At 41.0% G+C, this 20,320-nt stretch overlaps 2 protein-coding genes across 4 annotated transcripts in view; one reads left to right on the top strand and one right to left on the bottom strand.

Moving 5' to 3' along the window:
• The window catches only part of CYP4A11 (cytochrome P450 family 4 subfamily A member 11), a 65,911-nt gene extending 64,404 nt beyond the window's left edge, over positions 1–1,507 (top strand). For all 3 annotated transcript variants that reach the window (XM_078331654.1, XM_078331655.1, XM_003733435.6), the window contains one exon: positions 957–1,507. In XM_078331654.1, the coding sequence (XP_078187780.1) occupies positions 957–1,134 (178 nt within the window). In that variant the 3' untranslated portion in view covers positions 1,135–1,507. The remainder of the gene's footprint in view (positions 1–956) is intronic.
• CYP4X1 (cytochrome P450 family 4 subfamily X member 1) overlaps positions 1–20,320 on the bottom strand; it is a 266,175-nt gene that overhangs the window by 107,254 nt on the left and 138,601 nt on the right. The window lies entirely within an intron of this gene.

The following is a 20,320-nucleotide window of genomic DNA, read 5'->3' as shown; positions in this document are numbered from 1 at the left end:
ACTGGCAGGGGGTGAGAGGCAGCTGGGCTCTGGCCTTAGCCTTGAGAATGTGGCAGGCAGAGGTGAAGGGAGGAAATTCTCAGCCATCTCCACATGAACAGGGCTAGGATGTGGGCTGGACAGGTAAAACGGGGTGAGGCACCAGCCCATGGAGGGCTTGGCTGCCAGCTAGGGTATTGGAACGCTGTCCCCACTATGACGAAGAGCATGGGAGGGTCTGAGCTGGGCTGTGGCTTCAGTGTGCACAGAGGGGAAGCAGAAATCCAGAAAGTCCAGCTGAGTAGACTGAGGAAGGGCAAGGAAAAAGGTTTCAGGAGTATAATTAGAAGGCTACAGGGGCTGGTGAATGGAGGAGTGAGGTTAGACAGGAGCCTGAACCCTGGAGTGGGAGGCAGGTGGGGCAACAGCTAGGGCCACCCACCCAGTGCCCCTCCAGGAGCTTCCCTTCCCCCACTGCCTTCCCTTCTGACTCCCTTCCTCCACCCATTGGAGCCCCCCTATGAGGATTCAGGTCCCTGTATGTCCCACTACATGGGAAGCACCTGAGAGTGTGGCCCACCCTCACCCTACAGGACCTGAAGTGGCCTCCACACTGGAACAAGAAATGTTTGTGGAGGAGTGAACAAACCATTGATTAACTCTTTGTCTATTCATGTGATAGACTCTGTGCCTTAGAGCCCAGGTTCTCTCTTGCTAGAGGGTTTCAGGCCTGCTGAGAGCACAGATGGGAGGTAGGAGTTAGGAGCTAGCCCAGGAAGATGGCTCTGTCCAAGGCTGGGGAGAGTGTGACGCCAAGATGGGGTAGAAGTGTGCATAGGCTGTAAGTGTACAAGGGCTGGACACATAAAGTTGGACACTGAATGCCCAGCTCATGGCTGGGGTCAGGGGCTAAAACCTACTCAGATCAGAATGGGGCATGAGGTTACTTCTCAATTCCTTGTCTCTGCCTGGCCCAGGAACTGCATTGGGAAACAATTTGCCATGAATGAGCTGAAGGTGGCCGTGGCCCTGACGCTGCTCCGCTTTGAGCTGCTGCCTGATCCCACCAGGATCCCTATCCCCACACCACGAATTGTGTTGAAATCCGAAAATGGAATCCACCTGCATCTCAGGAGGCTCCCTAATCCTTGTTAGGATAAGGACCAGATTTGAAGCCTCACCTGCCATTCTGTCTTCCTCACCCCTGCTTCTTTCTCCTGCCTGTCTGCCCATATCCTGCTTTCTATCTGCCCACCTTCCCTTCTTCCCACCTTCCTGCTCTCTTGCCTCCTGTCCCCCAGTCTGTCTGCCCTTCTCTCACTCACCTTTCTCCAGGCTCCCTACCTGCTTGTCTACCTGTCTCCTATCCATCTGCATCCCTGAATCTCCACCCACCTCCCAATCTCCTGCCTGCCCTCCAGCCTGTCTGAAAGTACACCTGCCTCCTTCCTGCCTGCTTGTCTGTTCCTGTGTTAGTTTCCTATTGCTGCTGTAATAAACTATCATAACCTCAGTGGTTTAAAATAAAGGCTTTTTATTCTCTTACAGTTCTGGAGGTCAAAGTCAGAAATGAGATTCACTGGGCGAAAACAAGTTCTGGACAAGACCAAACCCCTCCAGAAGGTCTCAGGGAGAGCCCTACCCCTTGGCTTTTCAGCTCCAGAGCTGCCTTTTTTGCATTCCTTGGTACTGTCCCCTCCTTCCTCTTTAAAGCGAACAACATCTCCAAATCTCTCTCTCTCTGTCTTCACATCTCTTTTCCTTTTATAAGGACCCACGTGGTTACATCAAGTTCAGTCATATAATCAAAGATAATGTCACCACCTCAAGATCCATTACTTACATCTCAAGAGTCCATTGTGACATGTACAGTCCCATAATCACAGGTTTCATGAATAAGGATATGGACAACATGGAGACCCATTGTTCATCTTAGCACAGCCCCTACCTGATTGTCACCCAATGTGTCCATCTAAATCTCTTCTATATGGTACCTACTTGCCTATGTGATTGTCAGTCGGACAACCCCTGTATCTTCCCCTCTCTCTAGAATAAGGTTCACAAGCTTGCATGCTTTGTCCAGCTTCACATGGAAGGAGATAGGGTTAGAAGAGGAGACACCAAGGGTGAAAAAAGACAGAGGAGATAAATCCCTACTGAGGAGGAGGGAAAAGGGAGATGTGTGCCCATTGGTGCCAGAACCCTATCAGGGCCTGACTTGACCCACCCCTCTGCACACAGCCTCATGACACGTCTCCCCTGGTGCCCACACCCTGTCCAGCTCATGGGGCTCCCATGGTAGCTGAGTTTAGACAAAGGATATTTCTCTAGGAGGTCAGAGGGAGAGGCTCACAACTACAGGGAAAAGACTCCAGGCCTCCATTCCATTCAAGATTTAGATCAAGATGAGTCACAGCAGGGCTGAACTAAGGGCCTGTCTTGGTGTGTTTTGTTACTATAACAGAATACCCAAGGCTGGGTAATTGATCCAGAAGAGAGGTTTATTTGACTCATGATCTGGTGGCTGAAAAGTTGAAGTTTTGGCAGTTCAATCTGATGAAAGCCTCATGCAGCTTCTACTCATGGCAGAAAGAAAAAGGGGAGTGGCACGTGCTGAGATTGCATAGTGACGGAGGAAGCAGGAGAGAGATTAAGGAAGCAAGATTCTGTTTTGATCCCAATGTCTTGGAAACCCGTCCATTCCATATATAGCAAAAACTCAACCTGTAAGGTGGAAGGGAGCACTAATGTATTCATAAAGGATCTGTCCCCATGATCCAAACATCTGCCACTAGGACCCACCTCCCAGCACTGCTGCATTAGGGATCAAGGTTTCAGGAGTTTGGTTAGGAACACACCACATCCCAGCCATAGTGAGGTGGCACTGAGCTGAGCAGGAAAGCCTCAAAGGCCTAGTCTTGTGATTTCAGCTCTTCACAGTACCAGTGAGGTGTGGAAAGAAACCCCAGCCTAGCAACATCACCAGGCACCTGTCAACCTTTTTCACATATGGAACCTTCAGGCTTCTGAGGAAGCTCATGGAGTGGGCAGCTGTCCAGTCAGGGGTGGGAGGACTCCAGGTAGGCAAATGGATCTGGCTGGTGGAAGAGGTCATCAGACCCTAAGCAACTCCTTCCCAACAGCACAACTTCTTGGTTGTCCTCTGCCTCCCTGGCTAGCCACCCTGATGAGGCAGGGGCATCCTTAACCTCTCCACCTCTTGATGACTGCCTGAGTGCTGGTCCTGCTGACACTGGGCCCTGTTCCAGCACCCGGGCCCCAGGTACTACCCCTGGGCTAGTGTCCAGCTTGATTGTCCCAGCCTCTCTTAATGTAGGCCTTGCTTCTCTTCCCAGATCTGAACCCAGGTGTTCCTCCCAAACACTGCTCATTCCTAGCCCAAGACCTTGGATGCCATGGAGAGATCTTCTTCTGCCTGAGGTCTAAAAGCCCATTCTGTTACCCTGAAGGAGCTTCTCTTCTGGTTTATGCCTGCAAATAGGACCTCCCTCCAAGTCCCCTGAGTTCCCTAGTCATTGAATTAATTCAGTCCTGCTCTGAGAAGGGGCAGGAAAGGGGATGGCTGTGGTCAGCCAGGATTGGAGGGAGATGGAGAAATTCTGAGAGGAGAGTGACCTGGGAACATCACGGGCAGGAAGGTCGGCCAATCCCTTGGCATCAGGGCATTTACAAGGGCTCATGCTGGCCATGCTCAAAAAGCACAGGAAAGTGAGCACCCACTCCCAATACTACCCTTAATACCTGGCTGAAAAGAAGAAGAGGAAGCAAATTATGTAAGTGAAAGTCTCATTGCAATAGGGGAGGTGGAGACCTCAGAGTGACCAAAAAGATAGAGAAGGTACATAAGGAGGGGAATCTGAATATTCATATGTAAAAGAATGATGTTGAACCTTTACGTACACCATATACAAAGTGAAAAAGAAATGAATAGAAGGGTTGAAAAACAGCCCACAGAATGGCAGAATATATTCACAAATCAAATAAGAACATATACAGCACTCCAATATGCAACAACAAAGTAATACAATCCCATTCAAAATCATTCAAACATTCAAAGGACTTCAACAGAAACTTCTGCAAAGAAAATATACAAGTGATACATAAGTACACCTGGAAAGATGCTCAACTTCATTAGTCACTGAATCAAAACCACAGTGAGATACCACTTCACACCCTTTAGAAAGGCTATAATTTTTTAGTGGAAAATATGAAATATTGGACAGGATATGAAGAAATTGAAACTTCTATGAATTGCTGTTGAATGTAAATTGGTATAGCCAATTTACAAAACCAATCTGTAGTTCCTCAGAAAAATAAAATCACAATTTCCATGGGACCCAGCAATTCCACTTTCGGATGTATACCCAATGGAATTGAAAGCAGGAGTTTGAACAAATCTTTGTAAGCCAATGTTCACAGCAGCATTATTCACAATATTTATCAGCTTGAAGAGCCCAAGTATCCTTCAACAGATGAATGGGTTCACAATGTATGATATACGGACAGTGGAATATTATTCAGTCATAAAAAAGAATGAAGTTCTGATATATGCTACAGTAGGAATGACAGTGATAACAGCATAAGTAAAATTTGACAGACATAAAAGGAAAAATATCATATTTCCACTCCTAAGTAGTAGATTAGGCACATTCATAGATTAGACAAAATAGATTAGAGAAGAACAATAGATTAGGCTGGGAGAAGGCAGAGTTATCATTTAATGATCACAGAGCTTCTTTAGACTGATTAAAACCTTTCAGAAATAGGTAATGATGATGGCTGTAAAACACTGTAGGATCTGCTGCCAAGAAGGCCAAATAGCAACCACTCTGATCTGCAGCTCCCGGTGAGACCAATACAGAAGGCAAAAGCATTTCCAACTGAGGTACCCTGTTTATCTCTTTGGGACTAGTAAAGCAGTGAGTGCAGCCAACTGAGGGCACGCAGAAGCAGGGTGGGCAATTGCCTCACCCAGAAAGTGCAAGGAGTGGGGTGGGGGGGGTCTCCCTTTCCCAGCCAAGGGAAGCCATGAGGGACTGTGCTATTCAGCCCAGATACTATGTTTTTCCTATGGTTTTTGCAGTCTGTAGACCAGGAGATTCCCTCATGTGACTATACCAGCAGGGCCCTGGGTTTCAAGCACAAAACTATGTGGCTGTTTGGACAGACACTGAGCTAGCTGCACTGGATTTTTTGGGCAGACACTTAGCTAGCTTCACAGGATTTTTTTCATGCCCTAGTGGGGAACCCCAGGAAGACAGAACTGTTCACTCCCCTGGAAAGGGGACTGAAGCCAGGGAGCCAAGTGGTCTTGCTCAGGGAGTTCCATTTCAACACAGCCCAGGAAGCTACTAACAACTGGCTTAAAATTCCCACTGATAGCACAGCAGTCTAAAGTCAACCTGGGATGATCAAGCTAGGTTGAGGGAAGGAAGTCTGCCATTACTAAGGCTTGGGTAGGCGGTTTTCCCCTGATAGCACTAAAAAGGCCTGAAAGGTCTAACTGGACAAAACTCAACACAGTGCAGGAAAGTGGCTGTAACCAGTCTGCCTCTCTAGATTCCTCTTCACTGGGCCGAGCATCTCTGAAAGAAAGGCAGCAGCCACAGTCAGGGGCTTATAGATAAAACTCCCATCTCACTGAGATAAAGCATTTAGGGAAAGGGGTGGCTGTGGGCATAGCTTCAGTGGACTTAACTTTCCTGCCTACTGGCTCTGAAGACAGCAGTGGATCCTGACAAGGAGGGTTCTACCAACACAGCACTTGAGCTCTGTTAAGGGACAGACTGCCTCCTCAAGTGGGTCCCTGACCCCTGTGCCTCCTGGCTGGGAGAGACCTTCCAACAGGGGTTGACAGACACCTCATACAGGAGAGCTCTGGCTGGCATCAGGCTGGCGCCCCTCTAGGATGAAGCTTCCAGAGGAAGGATCAGAAAGCAATCTCTGCTGTTCTGCAGCCTCCACTGGTGATATCCAGGCAAACAGGGTCTGGAATGGATCTCCAACAAACTGCAGCAGACCTACAGAAGAGGAGCCTGATTGTTAGAAGAAAAACTAACAAACAGAAAGCAATAACATTAACATCAACAAAAACAACTCCCACACAGAAACACCATCCAAAGTTCATCAGACTCAAAGATCAAAGGTACACAAATCCATGAAGATGAGGAAAATACAGTGCAAAAATGCTGAAAATTCCAAAAAACCAGAATGCCTCTTCTCCAAATGATCACAACTCCTCTCCAGCAAGGGCACAAAACTGTACAGAGATCCACTATTAGTCTGATAGTCTATTTGTTAGTTTTTCTTCTAACAGTCATGCCCCTCTTCTATAGGTCTGATGAAGTTTTTTGGAGGTCCATTGCAGACCCTATTTGCCTGAGTATCATCAGCGGAGGCTATGGAACAGCAAAGATTGTTTTCTGCTCCTTCCTCTGGAAGCTTCATCCTAGCGGGGCACCAGCCTGATGCCAACCAGAACTCTCCTGTCTGAGGTGTCTGTCAACCCTGGTAGGAAGATCTCTCTCAGTCAGGAGGCACAGGGATCAGAGACACACTTGAGGAGGCAATCTGTCCCTTAGCATAGCGCAAGTGCTGTGTTGGTAGAAGCCTCCTTGCCAGGATCCGCTGCTCTCTTCAGAGCCAGCAGGCAAGACAGAAAATGAGTTTGATGGATTCACAGAAGCAGACTTCAGAAAGCGGGTAATCACAAACTCCTCTGAGCTAATACTGAAGCATGTTCTAACCCAATGCAAAAAAGCTAAAAACTTTGACAAAAGGTTACAGGAACTACTAACTAGAATAACCAGTTTAAAAAAGAACATAAATGACATGATAGAGCTGAAAACAGCACAAGAACTTTGTGAAGCATACACAAGTATCAGTAGCTGAAACAATCAAGTGGAAGAAAGAACATCAGAGATTGAAAATCAACTACTGAAATAAAGAATGAAGACAAGATTAGAAAAAAAATTGAAAATAAGTGAACAAAGTCTTGAAGAAATATGGAGCTATGTAAAAAGACCAAACCTATGATTGACTGGGGTTCCTGAAAGTGACGGGGAAAATGGAACCAAGTTGGAAAACATTCTTCAGGATATTGTCCAGAAGAACTTCCACAACCTAGCAAGACAGGCCAACATTCAGATTCAGAAAATGTAGAAAACATCATGATACTCCTCGAGAAGAGCCACCCCAAGACAAGTAATTGTCAGATCCTTCAAGGTTGAAATGAAGTAAAAAATGCTAAGGGCAGCCAGAGATAAAGGTCGGGTTATCTACAAAGAAAAGCCCATCAGACTAACAGTGGATCTCTCTACAGAAACCCTACAAGCCAGAAGAGAATGGGGGCCAATATTCAACATTCTTAAAGAAAAGAATATTCAACCCAAAATTTCATATTCAGCCAAGCTAAGCTTCATAAGTGAAGGAGAAATAAAATTTTTTACAGACAAGCAAATGCTGAGAGATTTTGTCACCACCAGCCTGCCTTGTAAGAGCTCCTGAAGAAAGCACTAAATATGGAAAAGAGAAAAAACTAGCACCAGCCACTCCAAAAACACACCAAAATAGAAGGATCAATGACACTATGAAGAAACTGCATCAACTAATGTGCAAAATAACCAGCTAACATCATGATGACAGGATCAAATTCACACATAAATATATTAACCTTAAATGGTAAATGGGCTTAATGCCCCAGTTAAAAGACACAGATCAGCAAATTGTATAAGTCAAGATTCATTGGTATGCCGTATTCAAGATACCAATCTCATGTGCAAAGACACACATAGGCTCAAAATAAAGGGATGGAGGAGGATTTACCAAGGAAATGGAAAGTGAAAAGAAGCAGGGGTTACAATCCTACTTTCTGATAAAACAGACTTTAAGCCAACGAAGATTTTTTTTACAGATGAAGAAAGATATTACATAATGGTAAAGGGATCAATGCAACAAAAAGGCTAACTATCCTTAATATATATGCACTTAATGCAGGAGCACCCAGATTCATAAAGCAAGTTCTTAGAGACCTACAAAGAGACTTAGACTCCCATATAATAATAGTGGGAGACTTTAATACTCCACTGTCAATATTAGACAGATAATGAGACAGAAAATAAATAAACAAAGATGTCCAGGACTTGAACCAAGCTATGAACCAAGTGGACCTAATAGACATCTACAGAACTCTCCACTCTAAATACACAGAATATACATTCTTCTCAGCACCACATCACACTTATTCTAAAATTGACCACATAATTGGAAGTAAAACACTCCTCAGAAATGCAAAAGAAAAGAAATCATAACAAACAGTCTCTCAGACCACAGTGCAATCAAATTAGAACTCAGGATTAAGAAACTCACTCAAAACCACACAACTCTATGGAAACCCAAATTACTACTGAATAGATAATGAAATTAAGGCAGAAATAAAGATGTACTTTGAAAACAGTAAGAATGAAGACACAATGTACCAGAATCTCTGGGACACACTTAAAGCAGTGTGTAGAGGAAAACTTAGAGCACTAAATGCCCACAAGAGAAATGTGGAAAGATCTAAAATCAACACCCTAATATATCAATTGAAAGAAATAGAGGAGCAAGTTCAAACAAATTCAAAAGCTAACAGAAGACAAGAAATAACTAAGATCAGAGCAGAACTGAAGGAGATAGAGACACAAAAACCCTGCAAAAAATAAATGAATCCAGGAGCTGGATTTTTGAAAAGATCAACAAAATAAATAGACTACTGGCCAGACTAATAAAGAACAAAAGAGAGAAAAATAAAATAGATTCAATAGAAAATGTTAAAGGCGATCCCACAGAAATACAAACTACCGTTAGAGAATACTATAAACACGTCTACACAAATAACCAGAAAATCTAGAAGAAATGGATAAATTCCTGGACACTTACATCCTCCCAAGACTAACCCAGGAAGAACCTGAATCCCTGCATAGACCAATAATAGGGTCTGAGGTTGAAGCAGCAATTAATAGCATATCAACCAAAAAAAAGTCCAGGACCAGATGGGTTCACAGCTGAATTCTACAAGACATACTAAGAGGAGCTGGTACCATTCCTTCTGAAACTATTCCAGACAATACAAAAAGAGGGAATCCTCCCTAACTCGTTTTATGAGACCAACATCATCCTGATACCAAAACCTAGCAGAGACACAACAGAAAAAGAAAACTTCAGGCCAATATTTATGAGGAACATTGATGCAAAAATCTTCAATAAAATACTGGCAAACTGAATCCAACAGCACATAAAAAAGCTTATCCATTATGATCAGGTCAGCTTCATTCCTGGGATACAAGGCTCATTCAACATATGCAAATGTATAAACGTAATCCATCACATAAACAGAACCAAAGACAAAAACCACATGATCATCTCAATAGATTCAGAGAAGGCCTTCAACAAAATTCAGCAGCACTTTATGATAAAAACGCTCAATAAACTAGGTATCAATGGAACATATCTCAAAATAATAAAAGCTATTTATGACTAACAGAGAGCCAAATCATGAGTGAACTTCCATTCATAATTGCTACAAAGAGAATAAAATACCTAGGAATACAACTAACAAAGGACATGAAGGACCTCTTCAAGGAGAACTACAAACCACTGCTCAAGGAAATAAGAGACGACACAAACAGACGGAAAAACATTCCATGCTCATGGTTAGGAAGACTCAATATCGTTAAAATGGCCAGACTGCCCAAAGTAATTTGTAGATTCAGTGCTATCCCCATCAAGCCACCATTGACCTTCTTCGCAGAACTGGAAAAAAACACCTTAAACTTCATATGAAATCAAAAAAGAGCTCACATAGCCAAGACAATCCTAAGCAAAAACAACAAAGCTGAGGCATCATGCTACCTGACTTCAAACTATACTACAAGGCTGCAGTAACCACAACAGCATGGAACTGGTACCAAAACAGAGATATAGACCAATGGAACATAACAGAGTCCTCATAATTAATGACACACATCTACAACCACCTGATCTTTGATAAACCTGACAAAATCAAGCAATGGGGAAAGGATTCCCTGTTTAATAAATGATATTGGGAAAAGTGATTAGCGATATGCAGAAATCTGAAACTGGACCCCTTCCTTACAACTTATACAAAAATTAACTCAAGATTGATTAAAGATTTAAATATAAGACCTAACACCATAAAAACCCTAGAAGAAAACCTAGGCAGTACCATTCAGGGCATAGGCATAGGCAAGGACTTCATGACTAAAACATCAAAAGCAATGGCAACAAGAGCCAAAATTGACAAATGGGATCTAATTAAACTAAGAGCTTCTGCACAGCAAAAGAAACAATCAGTAGAGTGAACCAGCAACAACAGAATGGGAAACATTTTTTTGCAATCTACCCATCTGACAAAGGGCTAATAACCAGAATCTACAAAAAACTTAAATAAATTTACAAGAAAAAAACAACCCCATCAAAAAGTGGGCAAAGGATATGAACAGACACTTTTCCAAAGAAGACATTTATGCAGCCAAAAAACATATGAAAAAATGCTCATCATCACTGGTCATCAGAGAAATGCAAATCAAAGCCACATTGAGATACCATCTCACACAAGTTGGAATGGAGATCATTAAAAAAATCTGGAGACAGATGCTGAAGAGGGTGTGGAGAAATAGGAATGCTTTTATACTGTTGTTGGGAGTGTAAATTAGTTCAACCATTGTGGAAGACAGTGTGGCATTTCTTCAAGAGTCTAGAAATAGAAATACCATTTGACCCAGCAATCCCATTAGTGGGTATATACCCAAAGGATTATAAATCATTCTATTATAAAGACACATGCACACATATGTTCGCTGTGGCACTCTTTACAATAGCAAATACTTGGAACCAACCCAAATGCCCACCAACGATAGACTGGATAAAGAAAATGTGGCACGTTTACACTGTGGAATACTATGCAGCCATAAAAAATGACGCGTTTATGTCCTTTGCAGAGACGTGGATGAAGCTGGAAACCATCATCTCAGCAAACTGGCACAAGAACAGAAAACCAAACACTACATGTTCTCATTTATAAGTGGGTGTTGAACAATGAGAACACATGGACACAGGGAGGGAGCATCACACACCAGGGCCTTTTAGGGGAGGGGGACCTAGGGGAAGGTTAGTAGGGGGTCGGGGAGATTGAGGAAGAATAACATTAGAAGAAATACCTAATGCAGATGATGGGGGGATGGATGCAGCAAATCACCATGGTATGTGTATGCCTAATCCTGTGAGATCTGCACATGTACCCCAGAACTTAAATTATAATAAAAAAAAGCAATTGTGATATATGTATATATACCATAGAATACTATTCAGCCATAAAAAGAGCAAAATAATGGCATTGACAGCAGCCCGGATGTAATTGGGTACCATTATTCTAAGTGAAGTAACTCAGAAATGGAAAACCAAACATCATATGTTCTTACTTATAAATGAGAACTTATAAGTTTTCTATGCTATGAGGATGCAAAGGCATAAGAATGACACAATGGACCCTGGGGACTCAGGGAAAGTGCAGAAGGTGGGTGAGGGATAAAAGACTGCCTATTGAGTACAGTGTTCACTGCTCAGGTGATAGGTTCACCAAAATCTCAGAAGTCACCACTAAAGAACTTATCCATGTAACCAACCACCACCTTTTCCCCAAAAACAATCGCAATAATGAAACAATTAATGCAGCTAGGCATGGTGGCTTACACTTACAATTACTTTGGGAGGCCCAGGCGGGTGGATCACCTAAGGTCGGGAGTTCAAGACCAGCCCGACCAACATAAGAAAACCCCATCTCTACTAAAGATACAAAATTAGGCATGGTGGCATATGCCTGTAATCCCAGCTACTCAGGAGGCTGAGGCAGGAGAATCACTTGAACCCAGGAGGCGGAGATTGTGGTGAGCCAAGATTGTGCCATTGGACTCCAGCCTGGGCAACAGGAGTGAAACTCCAACTCAAAAAAAAAAAATTAATACACAAAAATTAATTGCATTTCTATACACAAACAGCATTCAAGCTTAGAATCAAGCCAAGAACTCAATTCTGGAAAGGAGGTAAAGCAAGATTGCTAAATAGAACTCTCCAGTGACCATCTGTTCCACAGAAGCACCGTGTTGAACAACTATTCACACAAGAAACACCTTTAGAAAAAACAAAACTTAGGTGTACTAAAAATCACAGTGCTTGATTTTAGCATCATATCATGGAAAGAGGCACTGAAGCAGGTAGGAAAGACAGTCTTGCATTGTCTGCATTACCTACCTACCCTCCTCATCCCCTGCTGGTACTGTGGCACAGAGAAAGTCTATGTTCTTGGGAGAAGGAAAGCAAAGCATTGTGGGATTTTTGCATTGGAACTCAGTTCTGACTTGCCACAGTGGAAAGCAACACAAGGCAGAACTCAGCTGACACCCATGGAGGGATCATTAAGACCAGCCCTAGTCAAAGGGGAATCACCCATCTCAGTGGTCAGAAGATGAGTTCCAGCTAATCCTACCAACATGGGCTAAAGTCCTCTAGAGCCCTAAAGAAATTTGAAAGGCAGTCTAGGCCACAAACACTGCAATTCCTGGGGAAGTCCTCATGCTGTGCTGGGATCAGAGCCAGTGGACTTGGAGTGCATGTGACCTAGTGAGACACCAGCTGGGGTGGCCAATGGAGTGCTTGCATCACTCATCCCTCAACTCCAGGCAGTGCCACTTGTAGGTCCAGGAGGAGAGAGAACAGTAAAGCAAACTTTGTCATGCAACTTGGATACCAGTTCAACCAAAGTAAAATAAAGCACCAAGCAGAGTCTTGAAGCTCTCATTCCAGGTCATAGCTCCTGGACATTTTTAGACCCACCTTTGGCCAGAAGGGAATCTGCTGCACTGAATGGAAAGATACAGTTCTGGTAGGACTAACCACCAGCTGACTAAAAAGCCCTTGGCCTCGAATAAACAGCAGCAGAAACCAAGAAATATTCACCACAGGGTACTGTACTGGCTTCAGTTCTGACCCAGCACAGTCCCAGCAGTGGTGGCCAAGGGAGTGCTTGCATCAACCTTTCCCCGACTCCAAGTAGCTCAAAACACACAGACTCTGTTTGTTTGGGGAAAGGAAGGGAAGAAAACCGGAGACTCTGCCTGGTAATCCAGGAAATTCACCTGGATCCTATGCAAGACCACTAAGGCAGTGCCTCTAGAGTCTTCAAGAGCCACAGCATTACTGTGTTTGGGATGCCCCCTAAAGTAGATATAGCTGCAGTGACCAAAGGCTTAGATGACAACAGCCAAGTCTCTTTAAATACCTGGAGAGTCTTCCCAAGAAAGATGGGTAGAAACAAGCCCAGTCTGTGGCGACTACAATAAATACCTAACTCTTCAATGCCCAAATGCTGACAAACATCCACACACATGGACACCACCCACAAAAACACGACCTCACCAAATAAGCTAAATAAGGCTCCAGTGACCAATCCTGGAGAGATACAGATATCTGACATTTCTGACAGAGAATTCGAAGTAGCTATTTTTAAAAAGCTCAATGAAAAAATTCAAAATCCCATCAGATAAATTTAACAAAGAGATTGAAATAATTTAAAAGAATCAAGCATAAATTCTGGAGCTAAAAAACTGCAGTTGACATACCGAGGAATGCATCAGAGTCTTTTAATAGCAGGATTGATGAAGCAGAAGAAACAATTAGTGAGGTTAAAGACAGGCTATTTGAAGGTACACAGTGAGAGGAGACAAAAGAAAAAAAGAATAAAGCATACCTGCATGATTGAGAAAATAGGCTCAAATCAGAAAAGCTGAGAGTTATTGGCCTTAAAGAGAAGGTATAGAGAGAGACTGAGGTAAAAGTTTATTCAAAATGATAGTGACAGAGAACTTCCCAAACCTAGAAAATAATATCGATATTCAACTAGAAGAAGGTTATCAAACATCAAGCAGATGTAACACAAATAAGACTACTTCAAGACATTTAATAATAAAACTTCCAAAAGTCAAGGATAAAGAAAGGATCCTAAAAGCAGCAAAAGAAAAAAAAACCTAATATACATGGAACTTCAATATATCCACTAGGAGTCTTATCAGTGGAAACATTACAGGCCAAGAGAGAATGGCATGACATATTTCAAGTGCTGGAGGAAAATAACATTTTATTGTCGAATCTATATCCAGTGGAAATGTCATTGACATATGAAGGACAAATAAAGACTTTCCCAAACGAAAGCTAAGGTATTTCATCAACAGCAGACCTGGCACCAAGAAATGCTAAAGATAGTTCTTCAATTAGAAAGAAAATAAGCTAATTGTTGCTTAATTATTAAATAATTGCTTAAGTTATTGTAACTTAACTGTAACTGTAATATATAAACTATTCACATCTTGAGTAGAAAGACTAAAAGTGAAACAATAAAAAAATAAAAACCACAACAATTTTTTAAGACCTGCAACAAGACAAGGATGCCCCACTTTTACCACAGTTATTCAATGTAGTACTGGAAGTCCTAGATAGAACAATCAGACAAGAGAAAGAAATAAAGGGCATCCAAACTGGAAAGAAAGAAGTCAAATTACCCTTGTTTGCAGATGATATGCTCTTACATTTGGAAAGAACTAAAGACTCCACCAAGAAACTATTAGAACTGATTTAAAAAAAAAAAAAAACTCAGTAAAGTTGCAGGATACAAATCAACATACAAAAAAGAGTACCATTTCTATATGCCAAAGTGAATAATCTGAAAAAGAAATCAAGAATGTAACCCCATTTGCAGCAGCTCCAAATAGAATAAAATACCTAGGAATTAATCAAAGAAGTGAAAAATCTCTACAATGAAAATTATAAAATATTGACACAAGAAATTGAAGACAACACACAAAAAAATGGAAAGACAGTTCATGTTCATGGATTGGAAGAATCAATATTGTTAACATGTTATACTACTCAAAGCAATCTCCAAATCCAATGCAATCACTATCAAAATATCAATGATATTCTTCACATAAATAGAAAAAAAATCCTAACACTTATAGGAAACCACAGAAAATGCAGAATAGTCAAAGTTATCCTAAGCAAAAAGAACAAAACTAGAGGAATCACATTACCTGACTTCAAATTATACCACAGAGTGATAATTACCAAAGCAGCATGGTTCTGGCACCAAAAAAAAAAAAAAAAAAAAAAGACACAGAGGGCAATAGAACAGCATAGAGAACCCAGAAATAAATCCCTACATCTACAGTGAACTCTTTTTTTTTCTGGACAAAGATGCCAAGAACATACACTGGGGGAAAAGACAGTGTCTTCAATAAATGGTTCTGAGAAAACTGAATATCCATATGCAGAAGAAGGAAACTAGACTCCTCTCTCTCCCCATATACAAAAATCAAATCAAAATGGATTAAAGTCTTAAATCTAAGACTTTAAATTATGAAACTACTAAAAGGAAACATTGAGGAAGCATGCTAGGACATTGTTTCGAGCAAAGATATCTTGAGTAATAGCCCATGATCACAGGCAACCCAAGCGAAAATGGACAAATAGGATCATGTCCAGTTTAAAAGCTTCTGCACAATAAGAAAAACAATCAACAAAGTGAATAAACAAACCACAGAATGAGAGAAAATATTTGCAACTATTCATCTGACAAGGGATTAATAACCAGAATATATAAGGAGTGCAAAAAACTCAATAGAAAAAAAAACCTAAATATCCAATTTTAAAATAAGCAAAAAGTATCTAGATATTTCTCAGAAGAAGACATGCAAAAGGCAAACAGACATATGAAAAGTTGCTCAACATCATTGATCATCAGGCAAATGCAAATCAAAATGATAATGAGATATCATCTTGCCCTAGTTAAAAATGGCTTTTATTCAAGACAGGCAATAATGAATGCTGGTGAGAATATGGAGAAAAAGGAACTCTCATACACTGTTGCTGAGGATGTAAATTAGCACAACCACTATGAAGAACAGTATGGAACAGTATAGTTCCTCAAAAAACTAAAAATAGAGCTACAGTATGATGCAGTCCCACTACTAGGTATATAATTAAAAGAAAGAAAATCAGTATATCAAAGAGATATTTGCACTCCCATGTTTATTGCAGCGCTATCCACCATCACTGAGATTAGGAAACAACCTATGGGTCCATCAAGAGATGAATGTATAAAGAAAATGTGGTACATATACACAATGGAGTACTATTCAACCATAAAACAAATCAGATCCTGTCATTTGCAAGAACATAGACAGTTTCATCTGAAACTGGAGGCACATTATGTTAAGTGAAATAAGTCAGGCACAGAAAGAAAAACTTAGTATGTTCTTACTCATTTGTAAGAGCTAAAAATTAAAACAATTGAACTCATAGAGACAGAGAGTAAAATGATAGTTCAGAGGTTTGGAGGGAAAAGTTGGTGTGGTTAATGGGTACAAAAATACAGTGAGATAGAATGAATAAATCTAGAATTAGAATGCATAACAAGGTGACTAGCGTCAATAATAATCTATTGTACATTTTAAAATAACCAAAAGAGTTTAATTGCAATGTTTATAACACAAAGAAATAATAAATACTTGAGGTGCACCCCATAAATGTATACACCTGTATTCTACTTATACAAATCAAAAATAAAAATATAATTTAAAAATAACCCAATCACACTTAACAATCACCACAAGAAAAATAAAACTACTAGAAATATTTAACCAAGGAACTGAAAGGTCCTGCCAGGATAACTACAAAACATAGATGAAATAAATCGTAGATGACACAAACAAATGAAAAAACATTCTGAGTTCATGGATAGGAGGAACCAGTATTGTTAAAATAACCATACTGCCCAAAGCAGTCTACAGATTCATCATGATTCTTATCAGATTACCAAGTCATTTTTCATAGAATTAGAAAAAAAACAATTTTCAAATTCATATGGAACCAAAAGTAAGCCTGAATAGTCAAGGCAATCCTAAGCAAAAAGAACAAAGCCAGAGACATTATATTATCAACTTGAAACTATACTACAAGACTATAGTAACAAAAACAGCATGGTACTGGAACAAAAATAGATGTATAGGTCACTGAAACAGAATAGAGAACCCAGAAATAAAGCCACAAACCTACAACCAACTGATCTTGGACAAAGTCAACAAAAATAAACAATGGGGAAAGGACACCCTATTCAATAAATGATGTGAAGAAAACTGCCTATCCATATGCAGAATAATTAAAATGGAACCCTACCTCTTACCATAGGAGAAAAAAATAATTAAAGATGGATAAAAGACTTACATGTAAAGGCCTGAAACTACAAAAGTTCTAGGAAAAAACCTAGGGGAAACTCTTCTGGCCTAGGCAAAGAATGTATGACTAAACTTGAAAGCAAATGTAACCAAAACAAAAATAGACAAATGGGACTTAATTAAACTACAGACCTTCTGCACAGCAAAAGAAACAATCAACAGAGTAAAAGGACAACCTACAGAATAGGAGAAAATATTTGCAAATTATGCAAGCAGCAAAGGACTGATATCTAGAATTTATAAGGAATTTAAATAACACACACACACACACACAATTAAAAAGTGGACAAATGACATGAACAAGTGTTTCTCAAAAGAAGACATACATGCAGCCAACATGTATGAAAAAATGTGTAACATCAATAATCATTAAAGAAATGTACATTAAAAACACGATGAGATGCCATCTCACATCAGTCAGAATGGCTATTACTAAAAAGTCAAAAAAAAAACCAGATGTTGGTGAGAATGCAGAGAAAAAGGAATGCTTATCCACCATTTGTGGGAATGTAAGTTAGTTCAGCCCCTATGGAAAACAGTCTGGAAATTTCTCAGATAACTAAAAATAGAACTACCATTTGATCCAGCAATCTCACTTCTGCATATTTACCCAAAGGAAAAGACGCCTGCCCTCATATGCTTATGACAACACTATTCATAATAGGAAAGTCAGAGAATCAACCTACAGGTCCATCAGTGATGAACTGGATAAAGAAAATGTAGTATATATACACCGTGGGATACTATACAGCCATTAAAGAAGAACAAAATCATGTGCTTCACAGTGAAGTGAGTGTGGCTGGAAGCCATTATCCTAACAGAACTAACTCCATATGTTCTCACTTGCAAGTGGGAGATAAAATACCACATAAACCGGGCGGGCGGCGGGAAACTGGGGAGTGCTGATGAGGCAGAAGCGGCGGGGGGAGTGCTGATAAGGCAGAAGCGGTGGGAGGTGGCTGCGGCGGCGAGAAGGCCAGGGCAGTTTGTAAAAATAAGAGAGCCTCTTTGTGGGGGTGGGGAAGAGAGAGAGAGAGAGCTTTCAAGGTAGAGGCAGAGTTTTCCAAACAGTTCTCACTTGCAAGTGGGAGATAAAAATGATTATACACACTAGAAGACCAAACCCCAGCATCACACAATAAATCCATGTAACAAACATGTACATGTACCCCGTGAATCTATAATTTTTTTAAAAAAATCATTCAAATGAGCTATGTAGAAAAAAATTCATTCATAAATATTTCACTCTAAACTTTTTAAAAAATGCTTCTGCATAAGCAATTTGATTATTGTAAAGGAGTAAATAAAATGTAAAATTCCATAAGAATCAAAATAAAATATATCCCAACCCAGAAATCAATCTCTTAGGGTGGTATACCCACAGGAGTAACTGCTGCAGGCTGCCACCTTGGAGATCCACTGCCCCTCCTCTGCCTTTGTCTTGGCTAAACATTGACCCAGGAAATATCCAGCAACAAAAATATCAACTGCCTTTTTAAATGTGGCACACAAATGTAAACTGAGTCTTCTCATGATAGTGATCTAACCAGTCCTAAGTCTCATTCATGTCCACTCTCACTCATTGATCCAATCGGTAGGTATTTCCTGAGCATCATGAACAGGCATGCTCACCTGCTTCATGCCATAGAAGCAGAAGGACATAGACACTGAGTTATCACCTCCAGGAGTTATTGGTAGTGGTGTATGATACCAAATGAATGGGAAAGATATTACTTGTTAATAAATCTTGAAAATGTCAAACATACTTCTCTAAGACTTAAGCTCATACTCAACCTACAGCTCTATATTGTTTTTATCACCTTGTTATATGCTTTACTCATCTCATTAAACACCCTCCATGACCATCATTTTCAATAACTTTACTACACCCAGCCACATAGTTTACACCTCATTTTCTTACAGGAGCTTCCCTGAATAGTGAGGCTTGCATTTACGCCAACATGTGGAGTTGGTAATCTGACAAACCATCCTGCTATTTGGAAACACTGGATAAAACACAGCAAATGTGAAATGCTCCCTGGGACGTTTAGGGGCAGCCATCTGGACTAGAGGCTCAACCTAATCATCGCCTCTTTTACATAAAGGGCAAAGTCTCTGGAGCCTGACTGCCTGACTTAGAATCCTGGCTGCACCTCTTACCTATTGGGAAACCCTAAAAAATCAGTTACCCTCTTTGTGCCATAGACATCCCAAATATAGTATGAGATGCTTTTCAAAACTATTTTATATGGTTGTTGTGATAGAAAGCATGTAAAGTTCTTTGTTCAGTGCCTAGAACATAGTAAGTGCTCACTAAATGTTAGCTCTTACCACGTTATGAGTCTAACTACAAAGAAGAAGTGAGTACTCAAGGAGAGAATGAGTAAAACCAGAATTCATGCCAGGCATGGTGGCTCGTGCCTGTAATCCAAGCGCTTTGGGAAGCTGAGGCAGGTGGATCATGAGGTCAGGAGTTCGAGACCAGCCTGGCCAAGATGGTAAAACACTATCTCTATTAAAAATACAAAAATTAGCCAGGCAAGGTGGCAGGCGCCTGTAATCCCAGCTACTCGGGAGGCTGAGGCAGGAGAATTGCTTAAACCCGGGTAGCAGAAGTTGCAGTGAGCCAAGATCGTACCACTGCACTCCAGCCTGGGTGACAGAGTGAGACTCTGTCTCAAAAAAATAAAATAAAATAAATAAATAAAAGAAATTCCATTTCATTAAAAAAAAAAGAATTCAAAGCCAGGCTCTGTGATTCCACAGTTCTTGAGCAGTTCCACTGCTACCCCTCACCATGTGGGTGAAAACCAGGTACTGAGCTCAGCAGGGACAGAGTCCAAAAGTCCCTTCTGGAAGGGAGGCAGGATGAGGGGGGAAAGGAGTCATGAAACTAGAGGAGTGTTGGCTGAAATGCAGTCTAAATAGTTGCATGTCATTCTGCCTCTTTTTTTGATAATGCCCAAAATTTTTTGGAT

Source organism: Callithrix jacchus, chromosome 7 (genome assembly GCF_049354715.1).
Source record: "Callithrix jacchus isolate 240 chromosome 7, calJac240_pri, whole genome shotgun sequence".
In the NCBI taxonomy this organism is placed as follows: Eukaryota; Metazoa; Chordata; class Mammalia; order Primates; family Cebidae; genus Callithrix; species Callithrix jacchus.
This window is presented reverse-complemented; position numbering and strand designations above follow the sequence as displayed.